This window comes from Misgurnus anguillicaudatus, unplaced genomic scaffold, assembly GCF_027580225.2.
Source record: "Misgurnus anguillicaudatus unplaced genomic scaffold, ASM2758022v2 HiC_scaffold_29, whole genome shotgun sequence".
Classification (NCBI taxonomy): domain Eukaryota; kingdom Metazoa; phylum Chordata; class Actinopteri; order Cypriniformes; family Cobitidae; genus Misgurnus; species Misgurnus anguillicaudatus.
Genome location: NW_027395279.1, coordinates 3,359,506 through 3,377,736, shown reverse-complemented (window position 1 = coordinate 3,377,736; position 18,231 = coordinate 3,359,506). Strand labels below are relative to the sequence as shown.

The window sequence follows — 18,231 nt, the reverse complement described above, 5'->3', positions numbered from 1 at the left end:
AAAATCATACCGAGATAAGAGATCCTCTGCGTGGGGCAGAGTTTGCTCTTTTCCCAGTTGACCCGTAGACCCAAGCGGGCAAGATGCCTGAGCACCATGTCCCTGTGTTCGCAAAGCTGCTCTCGAGTCTGTGCTACTATGAGCCAGTCGTCGAGGTAAGCAAGGATGCGAATGCCACGTTCCCTGAGGGGAACAAGGGCACCCTCCGCGACCTTCGTGAAGACACGGGGGGACAGGGAGAGGCCGAAGGGCAGGACTTTGTACTGATATGCTCGCCCCTCGAACGCAAAGCGGAGAAAAGGCCTGTGTCGGGGGAGTATCGAGACATGAAAGTACGCGTCCTTCAGGTCGATGGCTGCAAACCAATTCCCTGGACGGATGCATTGAAAAATGCGTTTCTGCGTTAACATTTTGAACGGCAGTTTGTGAAGTGCACGATTCAAAGTACGCAGGTCGAGGATCGGTCGTAACCCACCGCCTTTCTTGGGTACTATGAAGTAGGGGCTGTAAAACCCCGACCTCATGTCGGCTGGAGGGACCGGCTCTATCGCGTCCTTCGCCAGAAGGACAGCGATCTCCGCACGCAAGACGTGGGCATCTACATCTTTCACCGTGGTGAAGAGGACGCCCGCAAACTTGGGGGGACGCCGGGCGAACTGGATCGCATAGCCGAGTCTGATGGTGCGCAGAAGCCACCGCGACGGGCTGGGGAGCTCTGACCAGGCTTCCAGGTACCGTACGAGCGGGACTAGAGGCACCACAGATGTACCCACAGTGGGGCAGCCAAGCGAAGCCGAGATGCCCACAGCGGTGCGCTGTGTAGGCGCCCGTGAGGGGACAGGCGAGCGTATGGGAACACTCGGCCGGCTCCGCTGATGGACGGCGGGGCAGCGAGGATGCCCGTGCACGTCCGCTGGCGAAGGAGGAATGAGCGGGCGGGTTGGCTCCAGAGGGCCACCCTGCATGCTCATCACTCCCTGATAACCTGGAGAAGGAATAGGAAATTGCTCTTTTGGTGAAGTTGTGGGTGCCGGCTGAAAAGCCGGCTGAACAGAAATTAACTGTAACAAAAGATTCTCCACCCGGCCCTCCTCCGGGGGAGGGAGCGGTGCGGTCACTGTCTCCCCAAGAGCAGTCCTCGCCATCTCCAGGTGGCCCGTCTCAGGGCCGCTTACCCTTATGTTTCCTACCGGGATTCGCGGGAGCCTGGACGGGCGTGGCGCCCTGCCGACGACCGGATCCACGACGCCGCTTAGGTCGCTGCTGGGGCGGCGCGGGACCGGAGGCAGCCGCCGGTGGACGCCCTCGGCGGGAAGCAGGCTGAGGCGCTGCCACTGGCGCAGTGATGGTAGCAGCAGGCTGACGCCGAGGCAGGATGTGACGGATCGCCTCAGTCTGCTTCTGTGCGGCCGAAAACTGCTGGGCGAAGCTTTCGACCGCATCGCCGAAGAGGCCGGCCTGGGATATGTCTTGTCCGCCTCGCTCATATCAGCCAGGCACAGCCAGAGATGGCGCTCCTGGACCACCATGGTGGACATCGCACGCCCAACAGCCTGTGCGGTGACCTTGGTCGCCCGTAGCGCCAGGTCGGTAGCCGCACGCAGTTCTTTAAGGGCTGTCTGGTCGTGACCACCCTCGTGCAGGTCCTTCAGTGCCTTAGCCCAGTGGTTCTCAAACTTTTTCAGCGTGCGGCCCCCCTTTTGTATGGCGCATTCCTTTGCGGCCCCCCCAAAGAAAATTTATGACAAGAAACTGTTTTAAAACTCAACTTTTGATTAAATAAAACATATTAAATGATACGAAGTAGGGCTGTTGGTTATTAGTCTTATTTTTTTAGGTTTAATTGCACAGAATTCATGATAAATTAATTTATTTTATAAAATGTCATAAAACTGGGGCCCCCCTGGCACCATCTCGCGGCCCCCCTGGGGGCCCCGACCCCCAGTTTGAGAACCACTGCCTTAGCCTGATGGACCTGGAGCAGCGCCATGGCGTGCAGGGCTGAGGCCGCTTCCCCACAGGCCCTGTAAGCAGCTCCCGTCAAAGCGGACGAGTACTTACAAGCCCGCGAGGGCAGGGACGGCTTATCCCTCCACGAGGCAGCAGTGGCTGGACACAATTGCATCGCAACCGACCGCTCCACGGTTGGAATAGCCGTGTACCCCTTGGCGGCCCCGCCGTCGAGAGTGGTGAGGGGGGAAGGCTTACAAGGCCGGTTACGGGAGGCGAAAGGAGCCGTCCACGACCTCGTAAGCTCCTCATGCACCTCGGGAAAGAAAGGAACCGGGGCGGAGCGGGATGGACCAGCGCGAGCCGCCCCGAGAAACCAATCGTCGAGGCGAGACGGTTCAGGTGGTGGAGGTGGAGTCCAATCCAAGCCGACCGTCTCAGCCGCCCGAGCGAGCATGGCAGCCATCTCCGGATCTGACTCGGTTTGCGCTACGAGCCCCGACGGCGGCAGCGGGTCCGAGCCGGCATCCGAGAGTGACTGCCCACCCTCCGATGCTGCGACCGACATACGGTCCTCATCGGGAGAGCCGAAGGATAGGTGTGGTACACTCGGTCCACTACCTCCCTCCGAACTCTCAGCTGGCAGCGGAGCTGAAGAGTGAGAGGACCCGGAGGGTTGGTTCCCTGCGGGGAGCACTCCCACTGTCACCCGTGGCAGCCCGGAGCTCGTCGACACCGAACGAGGCAGCGGGACGGGGGGCGTCTTACCCAGGATATAAGACAGCCTAGTCTTCAGCTCCGAGATGGTCATCTTCCCGCAATGGGAACATGAACCATCCACGAACGCTGCCTCAGCGTGTGTAACACCCAGACACGAGAGGCAGCGATCGTGACCATCCGACGGTCCCATATATCGACCGCATCCAGAAGCACACGGACGGAACGCCATCTTTAAAAAGACGCGAAACCGCCCGTGGAGCACAGAGAAATGTAGTCTTTAAAAAGACACAAATCACTGTGCAGCTCTTTTTGTGAGGAAACTACTCTTTTAGTGCAGATGGAAGATGAAGCACACAGGGGAACAGTAACCACACGCTCTGGTTTTAAACTCAAAATGAACGCAGGCAGTGGAAGCCGCTGTAGCGCTGTCACGCCAACTACCACGCACAGGTTCCTACTAAATAACACACAAGTTACTTCTGATTCAGCAGTACACAGCTGATGGCTCCGAAGCGAAAAGCTACTGAATGCAGTCTGCTGCTGGCATTTATACCCACCTGGCGGGGTGGAGCCAGCATTATGCAAATACTGCATGCCAACATTCATTGGCTCTTTTACATACAAGCGAAGCTGATTGGTCTCTCTATGCGAGTTCCCAATTCGTCGGTCACGATGGACGTCGTAGTGACCGACTGAAAGGGAACCGGGGTTACGTGAGTAACCTAAGCTTTCCATTTCACTCCGCATTGCATCAGTTGCTGACGCTATGGGGGAACGTAATCCCATCACGCCGTGCATACACAACGAACTGAAGTGCCTTACCGGAGGGACACTGTATGTGGCCCTATATCCAGCATATTCACAGCTTTAAAGCAAAAGTGTAAGCACCATATAAAATTACTCACACGTGTGGTCTATCAATACCAGGAGGAATTTTGAACAAATGTAAAATGACTTCAGTATAATTTTACTTTAAGCATAAGTAGTGAATTGTTACTTTACAGGTGGAAAACTTTACTTTAAAGTAACACACAGATGCAAGGCCGCCTTAATGCACGGGCTTACCTGGGCTGAAGCCCAGGGGCCTCCCAAGTTCAAGGGCCTCCCAAGTTTGCGTTCATGACGAGCTGAAAATGTCATATTGTTTTGTAACTTGTCGGGTTTTCTGTCAATCACTCTAATTGCACGTTACATGGCTGTTGATTGGTCCGTTGTAACTTAACGTGAAATAAAATGTCAGACGTAACTTATTTTTTATTCTGCGTAATGTAATTAAGTGCGCGTTGTCAACTTGACATTCCTGCACGTTAGACTGAGTGTGACAGAGAAACGGGAAATAATCCACCAACAAATGAAAGAGTAATTTCTGAAATTTCATAATGCACTAGTGAGGTGCAGCTCTCTCTCTCTCTTTCGTGCGCGCGCTCGCGTTCGCTCTCTCTGTGCTCGTTCAGCTCTCTGGCATGCAGAAGTCTCTGACCCGTGCACAAGAAACTGTGCCGCTAAATTAAGAAAGGAGTTCCCGCACATAATGCTGTTAGTTGTTATAAAGTTTAAGTTTACTCGCGTTTATATCAGTGACGCGCGCGCAGCTGGAGCGATGTAGTTTGATGCGACGTCAGCTCACAGTACACACATCTGTTGGTAGAAAGACGAGAAAGAGACGCAACGGTAAAGGTGCAAGTCTAAGAAAGTAAAGAGCGACAAAACCATCTCAAATGATCATCCCCTGATACCACCATTATAATCTCACTATCTAAAGATGTTATATACAGGTATGTTCCCTGTCTGTCTTGTGCATATTCATACTTGGTCGGTTTACATGCTTATGTATGCATAAATACTAAATACAATGCATACTATATCTTCAATAGCCTACAAAATAAATAAATGATTAAAAAAAACAAGATTCTGTCTATAAAGACTTATTTGTTATCATTAATGCATTTAACAAGATTCTGTCTATAAAGACTTATCTTTTGTTATCATTAATGCATTTTCACTTTAAAACTAACTTTAACTTATTATATTTTTAAAACTGTGGTGAGCATTTAGTTAGTGAGTGGCAATTTTCTGCAAATTATTTTCCAAAAACTATATAAACATAAAGCTTATAAACATATAAACTTTCACACATTTTGGTTTTATTATCACCACAAGTTGCTGTGTGTGGTTGTTAAATAAAGTGTCTTGTGTTTATACTCAAGTGGGCTCAGTGATATGTTAATAACAATATTATGGTGTTTTCTGGCTCAAAGAGGGAAAACTCACTGTTGTATGTCTCGAAAGAAACTAATGCATTTTGTGATGTAGATTACCTAGATATTACACTTAAAAAAAGAGACTATAAATCGATGGGAAGGGGGGCCTACAAAACCTCTTAGCCCCGGGGCCTCACATTAGGTTAAGGCGGCCCTGCACAGATGTGTCAAAAGTAACACAACAAGATAGATTTTTGTGTTACAACTGTTTTTATTAAATATGCATGACTATGACCTCGTTAATATGTAATTGCAAACATATTTGGTAATTTATATTTGTAAAAAATAATGAAATTACATTTTCATTTTAAATTTCAGTTTTATCAGATGTTTCAAAAGCAACCAACAGTACAAACTTGAATAAAACCTTTTTTTCTCAACAGTATGAACAGTATTAACACCATGAAAATGAAATTAAATCAAATTAGAATAATATAAATTTTCATCATATTTATTATTTATTTATTTTATTTATTCATTTAGCTGACGCTTTCATCCAAAGCGACTTACAATTGCTATATATGTCAGAGGTCGCACGCCTCTGGAGCAACTGGGGGTTAAGTGTCTTGCTCAGGAACACAATGGGAACCCGGGTCGCTCACACCAAAGGCGTGTGTCTTATCCACTGCGCCATCACCACATCATATACAACAGTATTAAGAGCGGGACAAAAGTAACAAGTGTTACTTTCTTCCTGAGAGGAACTCCTGAAATGTACACTCGATTTAATTTTATTTTGAAAAAGTCTGAGAAGTGAAACTTCAGGATGTGTTAGAGCACTAAATAACCTGTAGATTGATCAGTATTGTAACACATGAAACACAACGCGTTATAAGAAAAAAATTACCACTTTAGGAATTTACTTATCATGGTTGAAACAGCTTTCTGGATCAACACACAGAAAACATTGAGCAAATAATGCGATATTTGTCAGCTCTGTCAAGGGTTTGTATGCTTAAGATGCTGTCATAGTTTATGATGCAAATGTTATCAGTGCTCGGGGAGAAAATTGCTTTGTTACTTTCGTCCTGCATTACTTTCGCCCCGGTTCTCAAACTTTTTACACAATATTTTTTTTAAATTGTAGTGAAAAATTAAAACATCCTCTAAATGTACATGTTCTGTGGTCATGTCTGTCAGATGTCATAATAACAGCACAAAAAAGGCAGTGTTCAAATTATGGGGGGTCCCCTATAGCTAAGTCAATAATAATGGACAGTATCGCTTTGTGGCAACGCAGCATGAGAATTTTATATTTATGTAGTATTTACATTTTAATAAAAACTAGGGGACCCCCCAACTTATACACCCCAACACCCCCTACCCAAATTAAACACTGAATCAGAATCAGACCCTCCCTAAATAATCTTGACACTGTCAGTGTAACTGATATTTTATCTTTTTAGTTCTTTATCAATCTGCCTGGGGAAAACGTCTGAGTTTTGCTGGATTTGAAGGCATTATGATACTAATCCTCTTTGGAGTAGTACTGCTTTTCTTCCTCTTCTATTTTATTCACAGTGAGTGTTTTTATTTACATCTCTCCAATAAATATGCTGTGAAATAGTGTTTTATCTGATTATTGGGTGTTTGTTCCAGACAAACAATAATAAAATCTATTAAATTTACATTACCATGTAATTACTAAAAAATGCAGTAATAATTGAAAAAAAGAAAAACACCCTTTAATTAACTTCTGTAGTTAATTTAGGCTGAAATGGAGTCTGAACCCTGTCAAAAACAACAAATAAAGATTGTTGTTGTATGAATATATTTATAGGCCCTTTTACACCTCACGTGATCCAATAGCCTGTGCACGCATTTCGGCAACAGAAGTGGTTTTAACATGGTAGCAACTCAGACAGTGTATTAAAACGGTTTCCCAGCATCAAAATGTCTTGTTGTTGCGTTTGGTTGCACTATTATAAGATGCTAATAAACATATATATGTATCTGGCAATATATTAAAGCAATAAGCCCCAAGAAGCAGTGGGTTACTCCACTTTGCGTCGTGCCTAACAACTCCCTTAGCTGTTATAAAATGCACTGCAACACCATTGCTTTGCGGGGTTTATTGCTTTTATAAAATGGTTAATTCATATGGATAGCAGGATTTCATAAAATAAAACACAAATAAGTTGTAATTATATTAGTACAAATATTAGTCTTCCACCAAACAAAGTAGTTCCTCAGAATCAAGTGTGGCTGCAACAGAGCGTAGTTCTCAAGCAACACAGACGCAGCAAAGACACAATGAAAATATGATTTAAGACTGTGGTGTTTATTTTTTATAAATCAATGAATCTATTTTATAACATTATATCGTGCAACTGTTAAAGTGATGATCAAATATGCTTGGAAGCATGCTTAACTCGTTCCCCGTCAGTGTTTTTTTTTTTAAGTTGCCACCCAGTTTTAGTTTAATGTTTAATACAGAAAAAAAATCTTTAAATAAACATAAAATATCAAATGAAAGAACAGACCATCCGCTTTGAAACAAAAACAAAAACCGTTTCATCCTACCTTCATTTGTTCTCTTATCACCTCTCAAATTTTCAGCTAAAAGCGAAGATAATTCCATTTTTGTGAAGAACTTTTGTAAGAGATCAGATTCAGATCCTGATCAAAACACGTTTTTTTTAGTGTTGAGTGAATGCGTCAGTGTTTAAGTTGGGTAAGATCGCCACCCAGTGGATAGCGGAAATATGAATTTGAGGTAGAAACTCCTCAGAGAACGTTTTCTCTTTATTGACGAGATGACTCAACAATATTTATTGACATTTATCTGGATATCGCCATAATTGTGCAATTGTAGAAAAATAAAAAATATGATCAAAGACTGTGGTGTTTATTTTCATAAATCAGTATGCAGCAACGATGCAGTGATACTTATGTAATCCGGTCTGAACCGTGGGTTTACCGGGGTATTTTATCACGGCTTAGAACACGTTTCAACCAAACAGAATGAAGAACCAGAACTGCCCGTTTTATAATTTTATTTTTGGCCATCTGCTAACATCTTCTATCCACTCCACTATAGTACATGGATGTGGTTGTGTTGAAAAAAATTGATAAAGTCATCTTTTTAAAATAACTTTCTCTGTCTGTGTTGCTTCACTGCTGATTCTTGCTATACTTCCATTGCCTAAATGCGTGCGCTTGCGCTGCCACGTCATCATTGTGTACAAATGGTAAAAGGGTCTATAAAACAATAAATAATTATAAGGACCTAAATAAATAAATATTGCGTGTGTAGTTTTTTGCATATTCAGTGTGTAATAAAAATGTATTCTTACCAAACATGGGTTGAAACAACTCAACATTTTAAAACCCAGTGCCGTGTTCTGTCCAATATTTACCAAGAAAGGATTAACAATAACCCAGCATTCTTTAGAGTGAGTCTGCCATGAATGAACTTCATGACATTAATTAAAAACTGAATAAAATATTGCATGGATTTAATGATTGTTGTTTTTTTCTGATACAGTGTTTGCTAGAATCTCTGGGAAGTTACCTGAACACATAATTACAATATTTAATGTTCTGTCTAAGGCAATCTTTGACGTTCTGCCTTCATTACAATTCATTCTTCTGTTCTACATGTTTGGATCAGCTGGAGGAGGTGAGATCAACTTTATAAACTATATGGATTCATTCATGGTGTATAATGAAATGATTTCAGTATTTATGTTTAAAATCAAATCAAAGAAAAAAAAACTTGGAGCATGAATACAAAGTTTCTGCATTAAAGGAAAACACAACTGTAGTAACACCACTCCCCCTTTCACTGTGCTGCAAACTAAGTGCTCTTCCGCCATACAATATAGTTCTAATTTTTTTAACCGCTTAAAAATCGCCACGTTTTTTTTTGTGCCATCATACTTACTTGTGTACAGTAAGTACTCATGTAACAGTCTTTAAATAGGGAAAACATGGAAGTGTTTGGTGGCTTCTAAATTCATCATTGTTTGGATCCAAAGGAATGAATGGGGCTAGGCTAAATGCTAACACATTCATGACACGCTGTACAAAAATGAAGTGCACGCATCAAAAAAAGATAGGAATGTATTAATTAATCTAAGTTGAGGTACGAACATAGTAAAATATAGAAAAACTGTGGTGTTTTCCTTTAATTTACATGAATCTGTCAATCCATATAATCACATAACATTCCGTTTTTAGGTTTCTTCATTGTTGCAATTTTACCTGTGATAACAACAACGACCAGAAACGACTGGAATCTTATATGTGGGCAAAAGATGGGCTGTAAGTTTATAAATTACAATGTTAAATCCATTAATCTTCACGCCTCTGTTACTATTCAGCATCACTTTCTTTTTTATAATTTTGGGTCTGTTCAGTAATTCAGCATGATAATCTGTGTTCAGTTGTTTTGGACATTTCTGAGATGTTTCAGTAACAAGTCAATCAGATTTAGCGCTTTATTCAACATTGCATTGATTCAAACCAGCTTTACACCAGAGACTTAAAGGTGCAGTGTGTAAATTTTAGAAGGATCTCTTGACAGAAATGCCAAATAATATACAAAACTATATTATCAGGGGTGTATAAAGACCTTTCATAATAAACCGTTATGTGTTTATTACCTTAGAATGAGTCGATTTTATCTACATACACAGAGGGTCCCCTTACATGGAAGTCGCCATTTTGTGCCACCATGTTTCTACAGAAGCCCTTAACGGACATTTTTTTACTAAGTTGTCTCCGACGATGACATTTTTGTTCAGTGGCGGCTACCGTAGCATCTCTATGTGTTTCAAAAGCGAGCGGTGAGCAGCAGTGGCTGAGCCGTTGGTTGCAATTCGCAACCTCACCACTAGATGCCACTAAAATTTACACACTGTACCTTTAAGAAAATAAACCACAAAAAACAGGAAAAATATTACATATAGAATAAAATATACAGTATAGTATAATTGCAAATGTTATTGTTCTTTAAAGATTATAATCTATTATACCACTTGCTGTCAAATACTTTATTCTGATTGGTTGATAGACGTTCTACGGGTGTGCATTGTTTTTCAGTAAACGCATACCTATGAAGTAGTTTCACGTTTGTCGACCACATTACAGTTTAATATCACGACACCATTGTTTAACTGAAATAACAGATTTATTAAATTTCAACAAATTAAATTCAGCCAACTAAGTGTATGTAAATTCTGCAAAAACAAAATGTCTTTATTGCTGAGTTTGTAAATATATACATGTATTTTGCAAAGAGTGAATTTATACTAAAAGTGTAAATATGTGTAAAAAATAGGTTCACCTTTGGTCAGGAGATCAGTGTGGTTTACCTTGATGCTATTGGTGACTGGAATAATAATGTATTTCTACACCTTGGCACTGGAAAATGAAAAAGGTATATATTTAAAATCTTTTGGTATGACTGTAAAGCATGCAACTAAGTCTGTAAACTTCACACAAAAAAATCTGTATATATTACTTTGAAAAATTTGTCAAATACCAAAAGAGCTGGAGATCTTAAAAAAATGATTCAAAAAAGTTGTTCTTGAATTTTTAATGTTCATACAAATATTTACATGTTTATTGGAAATAAAACGTGAATATCTTTAAAGGAATTAATTTATACAAAGTTAGTTACATTAGTTAAATTTATGGTGATAATGAAGGTGACATGTTTTTTTCTTACAGATCGTGTTGGATGGGTCTGTGTGATCGGATTTCTACAAGTATTATGGACAGTTTGGAATTGTTTATGGTCATTTAAAGATTGGGGTACAGTATTGTTTATTCTCTTCAAACCCTTTTGTTTGTTTCGTTTAATGAAGATTGAGCTTGTGGTTCATCTTAAATCATAAATTAAGACAAAAACATAACTGAATAAATGCAAACCAAAGAATAAGAATTCTGATGAATGAAACAAAGATAAAGTTTCAAACATAAAGATTTTACTGATACTGATTTTGTCTGTGTATCTGTATAGTTATTATATTACTGTGTCTCATTTACATAATGATGGTCGAATGTATACTTTACAGATTTCACTCGTACTATCACCGTGTATGTGTTTGGATCAGTTGGTGTTGTTTTAATCAACGCTGTTGCACTAATGACTGAACTGATACTGAAAACAGGTGCGTAAACACAGCACTTTAATATCATACAGCATATCATTTATTTATTTAAATTAAGTGAAAATATTTAACTGGTAAATGATAAATATAAACAGGTATTGCAAAATCATTTTACTCTTTACTGAGTGACTGAGTACAAAATAATGTTGTAGAAATCACCCGTGAAGTCTTCTGGTTAGTCTGGTAAGATTATTCTGATCTAAATTTATATTCACCAATTGTTTCATCATTTTTTGGAGCACTTATACTAACAAAATTCATAATTCATTAATCCATATTATCCTAAACTGTTGTATGCTGTTAATATTTAACAAAACTTATAGTATATTTTGTTTATTGAATAAACATGTAATATTTCACGTTAATATTAAGATAATATCTAAATCTAATAACATCTAATATTTATTCATTGTTATTCTCAGTAAATGGTGAAGCTCCAGTTGGAGATTTGAGAATCGTGATATTTTCCTCTGAAATCGTCTTTACTGCATCTGCGCTGATGATATTAATATCTGCACCATGTAAGTATTAAATCATTGAAGACATTTAGTTTATATTTGGCCCGTTTGGAATCCTGTCATTCTTCATCTTCGCCACATGTCTGTCTTAACACTTGACCCTCTTTCTCAGACATAACCTGTTTGTATGTGTTTATATGGAACAAATATCTTGTCAGATACAATGTTTTGTTAATCTCTTTATTTTTTCTTTATGTCTCAGCTGAATATCTTCTTTTTCTGCTTTTATGCTCTCTTTCTCTTTCATGATGTCACTCTTGAGTTTCTCACACCGTTCTCATCTTCTTCTCTTCTTTGTTTCTCCTCTTTTCCTGTTTGTCACGTTCCTCTCGTTCTCTTCTCATGTCTCTTAAATGTTCATCTTTCACTTTAATTTCTGTCTTGTATTCTTCTTTTCTTTTTTTGAATTCTTCTTCTCATTTCTTCATCCTCCCTCATGACTCTGTTGTTCTTCCTCCATCATCATCTTCATTCTCTCTCTCTCTTCAGCTTTCTCTTTGCTCGTTTTTTAATTCTCTCCATCATTTTCTTTATTTATTGTTTATGTTTTTCTTGTTCCATCTCTCTGAATATCTTAGATGAGTGGTAACTTCCTCCGTTTGCTTTCACTATGTCATCTATTTTCTCCAGTAGAAGAGAAACTTGTGTTTGATCTTCAGTCAGATTATTATTGAACACGCGATATCTGTTTCCACACTCTTCTATCAGGTTTCTAATCACAGATCCAGGTTTTCCTAAACACTGATAAATAGTTTTGTTTCTCAGTTGATCTCATTTGGTGAAGAGCACCATTGTGTACATTAAAGAGTTTTCACCAAACATCTCTTGAATGAGCTCTAGTTTTCTAAAGATGAGGAAAGATGGTGAGCATAGATCACCGCTGTAAAGAGAGGTTTGGCAGCCAGGTGAGAATTTAAGGATCTTTAGTTAACATTGTATATATTTAGTTTACACAATAATGTTAGCGCATTGTAATAGTAGGCTACGCATTAGATATGATATCTGAATGAAAGGTAATTTAATTGTTATTTATTTTGCTTAATAATAGAAATAAACTACTCTAAGAGGACGTTTACAGGAAGTTAAGTTTGGTCCACAAAAGCTGTTTGTTTATTTTGTTACTGCTGAAACTGTCTATAAATGCTTCTGATTAAATAATGTTATGAGATCAATACAAAAAACTTTTTTAAATAAGAGAAATCTGATGCAAAAACAAATGATATCTTGTATAAAACTACAACCAACAGTAGGTGGCAGCAAATCAAATTATTGAGCAAAAGACAGATTTTTTTTTATCAACTGATTCGTGTTTATAAAGCAAGGAAATTCAAGGAAACACCAGTGTGGTGAGTTACTCTGAAACACACAACACTTTTGCTGTGGATTTCTATCTAACTATTTCCATTTCCCAAATAGTGCAAAATTGAACTTTGTGTTTAAAATGTATGTCACTTATTATAATTTTTGTGTTTATGTTTGTAGAAAATCAATATATGGCTTAATCATGCTTGTTGTGTGTGTTAAACAGCTCTCTTGATCTTGTGATATTGCTTAGTCATATACAAAAATATATAAATAAATATATTATTAATTGTTGCAATTATTTCTTGAATTTTGAGTTTTATTTATTTTGGTTTTTGACACAATCCCTGATTGATTTCTTTTTCGGCATGTAACAAAAGAAATTGAATTAGAAATAAGTTCTAATCACATTAATGATGTTAACAAATAAAACTGTCTCAAACACAGGTCAGGACGACATCACTAAAATGACAGTGCAGTGTCTGAGTTAAGACCGAGACTTTCAGAAAAAAAAACTTAACTTTTAAGTACAGATCAAAAGTTGTGTTAACATTAGTTAATGCACCATGAACGCACATGATCAACTGCATTGACATTAACCAACAACAATAAACATTAATAAATGCTGAAAAAATGTATTTTAGTTGTTGTTGGTTTATGTTGGCTAATGCATTTACAAATGTTATTGTGTTACCACATGTTTTTTACAGCCTTTTGAAAAATTTGCTCATTTGGACATCCTTTAAATCCAGTAATGAGCTGTCACTGTATTAAATTAATTTTTAATAATAATCCGCTGATGTGCTTTTTCTTCATTTCTCTAAACACGCAGGGATCAAAAAGGATCTGCAGTGCTGTCAGGTTAGTGACAAATATAAAATTAATCAAACTGATTTCTTGTGATGTACAGTTAACATAAAATATCAGGAGCACTGAGTATTTATTTATGTTGCACTGAACAATATGATAGTGTGATTTATTCATCGTCATCAAATGGCTCTCCTTCTTGCACATTCTTTTTCTCCATGTTCACTTAATTTTCTATATATCCTTGCATAGATTCATTAACTCACTTGTGTCTCATTACCCTGTTTATTTCCTTAACGTCCTGTCACGGGCGAACCCGAGCTTCCTGTCATTGCCGAAAAAGCTGAACCTAATGCTGTGTCCGAAACCGCTCCCTATCTCCTATATATTGCACTATATTTGATGTCTGTCACTTTGTAAAGGTGTCCAACATATGAGTTAACAACTTTATTCCCTACATTCGTTCAGTACTTTTACCCACAATGCACTCTGAATTGGAGGGTACATTCGATGTACACTCTCTTACTCACTATTTCCCATGATACAACGGCAGATGAATGCGTAACTGGAATCAGCTGAAGGATACTGACAGTAAACACCAAACATTTACATTTATACACTTTTGTTAGTTCTTGCTGTCAGTTCTTTTCTACTTTTTAAAAATAAGCAATTAAAATGAAATGTGATATCTTTTATTTAAAATATAATGTTTATTAAATATAATAAAAAATGTAATGGTAAATAAATATGACAAGCAGTTATTTTGTTCTCTTTTTATCAGCTACAGTAATACAATAAACATGACAAATGTAACAAACAATAAGAAAGTAAACATAAAGCTACACAGGTGTTATGGTGCGTTTACACCAACCGCGGTAGAGGCTTGAAGCGCGAGTGATTTCAATGTTAAGTCAATGTGCAGACACGTTGACGCGCGTCAGGAGGTCCCGCGGCGCGGAAGAGGCGTTCGGCGCGGAGCGGAAGACGCGTTTCCACCTCATTCAAAGGCGCGAATTGAGCGTTGTGCGCGGTATGCCCGAATGGTGCTTTTGTGCATTTTGCGGTTCACGCGAATTTGCGGCTGACGCCCGAGTTGAAAAATTTGAACTTTGGCGGAATTTCGCGCCGCGTTAACCAATCAGGAGCCTGCCTGCTGCTGTGGTGGCTGCCCCGCCCGGAGTCACTCACTCAAGCAGTCACTCGGAGCTATATGACACAAGTTGTTATTTCTATAGAGGAGACAGGAATAAAAAGGACCTGGCTTGGAAGAGTGTCAGTAAGGACTTTGGGCAACCTGGTAAGTTGTAATACACACTTCACTTTTGAGTCACGTGACGTTTATCTACCCGCGCCGTTTATTTTCCCACTACAGTAAGGTTACCCAATACAAACTGGTAACTCTCTTGATAAATGCATAAGTAACATCGGTCATCTTGCAAACAGACACTCGCACAGCAGTTGCCCCTCCCACAAGAAGCGGATTTTGCCTCGGACGCGCGTCAAATGCTTGTTTTTTCCGCGCGTCTACTCCGCTCTACACGCGCGAATGCATTCAAAGTGTTCAGGCGGCAAACTAGGCGCGGTAGACGCGATTTTGACACCCAAAACGCGTTTGGTGTAAACTCAGCATTAGGGTTTATGACGAATCTCTGTGACAGTTCTTTGACGCATGGTATTTATGTCAGTGTCCAAAATCGCTCACTCATTTTGAACGAGGGAGTGGTTTCAGAAACAACATGAGTCTTCTGAGATTCCTGTAACAGCCATGTTGTCTGAACCTGAGTCCCGCTAAACTGTCAATGTCCAAACCAGGTTAGCTGAAACAAAGTTCCCCAAGTTTCCTGTTATGACCATGACAGCAGAATCTGTTTCCTGTCTCTCAAACCTGGCCAAGATGGCCGCTCTCTTCTTTCTAGGTGCTTCTCAATTCTTATTCATGCATCCTCTTTTTCTTTCTTCACTTCCTTTCCTCGCGTCTTTTCTCAGAGGAATCGAAGCATTAAGTGAAATGGCATATCATCACTCTCTGTATAAAGTTCATTCTCTATTATCAAATGTCAAGTGCATTAAAAACCAAAAATATTAAACAATAAAAATAAAGTTAAACACGTGCTTGAGTTAGAAATCAAAGCCCCACCAAATAAAAACATTCTTAACAGTGCTTTGAAATTATATAATTATATATTATGTATAAAATTATTTAACATAAATATAAAATATACTGTCTGAAATGAGTCTACATTTACAATTATTTAATGATTAATACTAACATATACAGTATGGGGCGGTTTCCCGGACCAGGATTAGCTTAATCCAGGACTAGGCCTTAGTTTAATTAGGAAATATAACTAGTTTTAAACAACATGCCTTACTAAAAACATTACATGTGTGCATCTTGAAGTAAAACAAAGGGCCCTGATGTATTTTAAGATCTGTAAGTGAAAGTTGTTTTCAGCTTGGAGAGCTCTTAAAAGTGTTTAAGTCTAGGACTAGTCTAATCCCTGTCCGGGAAACCACCCCATAATGTTTAATTATGATATGAAGAAGTTATGATAAAAGGGGGGATTTATATGTGTGTCAGGTTTAGATGATAAACACTTCTGGGTACACATTTGTATCCTCAATCATGCCTCCTCAGGAAGCCTCACTCCTCGTTCCTCGTCTCCTCTCGGTGCAATTAAAGAATAAAAATGTCTTACAAGCAGTCCCCCCAGAAAAACTCGATTATGCGATCACATGATTCAGAGCGTAATCAGCCAAAGTCTGCATAATTTTGCGGGGGCCACGTTTTTTCAAATATGCCGCACTTTCGCAGCATAAATTGCAGGTTTTTCATGCGCAAAATATGTGGGGCTTGCATGGTTTCATAAACCCTTGCATTTTCATAGCAAAAATATAGCAGAAAGTTGAAAAATGTTGCATTTACTTCACACAAGCTCAGCCATGTCCCCTGTTGCCATGAAAACGTTATGAAGTGATGTGATTACGTGACGTGAACATCATTAAAAAGCTGCAAAAGCTGCAAACAGTTTTTGCAAGTTCCTGCTATTTCATTGCATAAAATTGCATAAATCGTGCATATTCCATTGCATTTTTAAGAAACCGTGCTGCAAGATCAAGGATTTTTGCCCGCAACAATCACAAAAAAACTCCGCATTTTTCTGGAAGGACTGTACAAGATGGCAAAGCACAATCATTTTCACATATCACTTCATATGATGCGCATGTGTTAATTCTGTCTGTAGGCATGTGCCAATAACCAAAGCCACAATGGCGGCCTAAAGGACTCTGTGTGTGTGTTTGTGCTACTCAAGAGACTGAGTTGGTGGGATGGTTATGGCGCAGTGGATAAGACACACGCCTTTGGTGTGAGAGACCTGAGTTCAAATCCACTGTGACACACCATTGTGTCCCTGAGCAAGACACTTAACCCCTAGTTGCTCAACAGGCGCGCGACTTCTGACATATATAGCAAGTGTAAGTCGCTTTGGATAAAACGTCAGCTAAATGAAAAATCCGCTCTCTCTCTGCCCAGGTTCCTGTCACCACCGGAACCACCCTGGTCCCAAGTTCCTCCCTGTCTCCTGCCACCACCGGCACCACCCTGGACCCCAGTACCGCCCTGGTCTCTGGCTCCGCAGGCTCCTCCCTGGTCTCCAGCTCTGCCTTGGTATCTGTCCCTGCTCTGGTCTTTGGCTCCGCTGGCTCCTCCCTGAACTCTGGCTCCATCGGCTCCTCCCCTGTCTAAGGCCCGCCCTAGATTCCTGCTCTGTTGCCTCCGCTCCACCTTCCTCCTTGACTTTTTGTTCATAAAGAGGAGCATCGGGAAGCTGCTCCATAGGAGGGGGGCTATCAGCTGGAGTGCCCTCTTTCATAGAAACATGTGGCGCGTTTTGAGTGACCGTGAAACCACCTCGGACTCGGGTGCGCCCTCTTCCAGGAAGCAAAGTAACCTGTGCCAGCGTTTTAGCCAATTACGCCGATCATTAGTTTCCACAACACATGATAACCATGACAACTGATGAATTTCGCATTCCAAAACACATATGCACAGCTGTTGCTCTCTCTGCTGTGCATGATAACACCAACATATAAAAAAAACATATATATGCAAAATATGCTAAGTCATGATGTAATTAACATTCTCTTGCATGTGTGTGTTGGTGCTGACATGACATTACGTCAGTGAACAGGGGTTTGGTAAACGAGTGAGTGTGAAACCAGACCAATGCTGCGGGAATATTTGCACTTGCACTCTTAGAAAGGATGTGTTAATTTTTTACACATCATTGTGTGGTAAGCTTTTAACACATTATGTGCAATTTTAACACATTATGTGTCATTTTGTGTTGATTTTGTGTTACATTATAACACATGTTGTGTTAAAAGTAACACAAAATGTGTTGTTTCAATAATAACACAGAGATGGGTGAATTCTGGGACAACGCATTTAGTGTGTTGTCCCAGAATTAACACTAATGTGTTGTTTTTAACACATTCGTTCTAAGAGTGTGGGCTGGACTGCAGCAAACGAGCCCAGTTTGAAAACGCCCT

General features: G+C 40.2%; 1 protein-coding gene across 3 annotated transcripts in view; it reads left to right on the top strand.

Moving 5' to 3' along the window:
• The window catches only part of LOC129436696 (uncharacterized), a 66,309-nt gene extending 48,386 nt beyond the window's left edge, over window positions 1–17,923 (top strand). Inside the window, exons 7-15 of one of the 3 annotated variants that reach the window (XM_073865055.1) lie at window positions 6,338–6,451; window positions 8,419–8,553; window positions 9,114–9,197; window positions 10,216–10,314; window positions 10,608–10,691; window positions 10,955–11,050; window positions 11,473–11,571; window positions 13,703–13,731; window positions 17,213–17,923. In XM_073865055.1, the coding sequence (XP_073721156.1) occupies window positions 6,338–6,451; window positions 8,419–8,553; window positions 9,114–9,197; window positions 10,216–10,314; window positions 10,608–10,691; window positions 10,955–11,050; window positions 11,473–11,571; window positions 13,703–13,731; window positions 17,213–17,425 (953 nt within the window). In that variant the 3' untranslated portion in view covers window positions 17,426–17,923. The remainder of the gene's footprint in view (window positions 1–6,337; window positions 6,452–8,418; window positions 8,554–9,113; window positions 9,198–10,215; window positions 10,315–10,607; window positions 10,692–10,954; window positions 11,051–11,472; window positions 11,572–13,702; window positions 13,732–17,212) is intronic. The other 2 variants (XM_073865054.1, XM_073865053.1) reach the window with 2 other exon arrangements.
• Window positions 17,924–18,231: the final 308 nt, after the last annotated feature.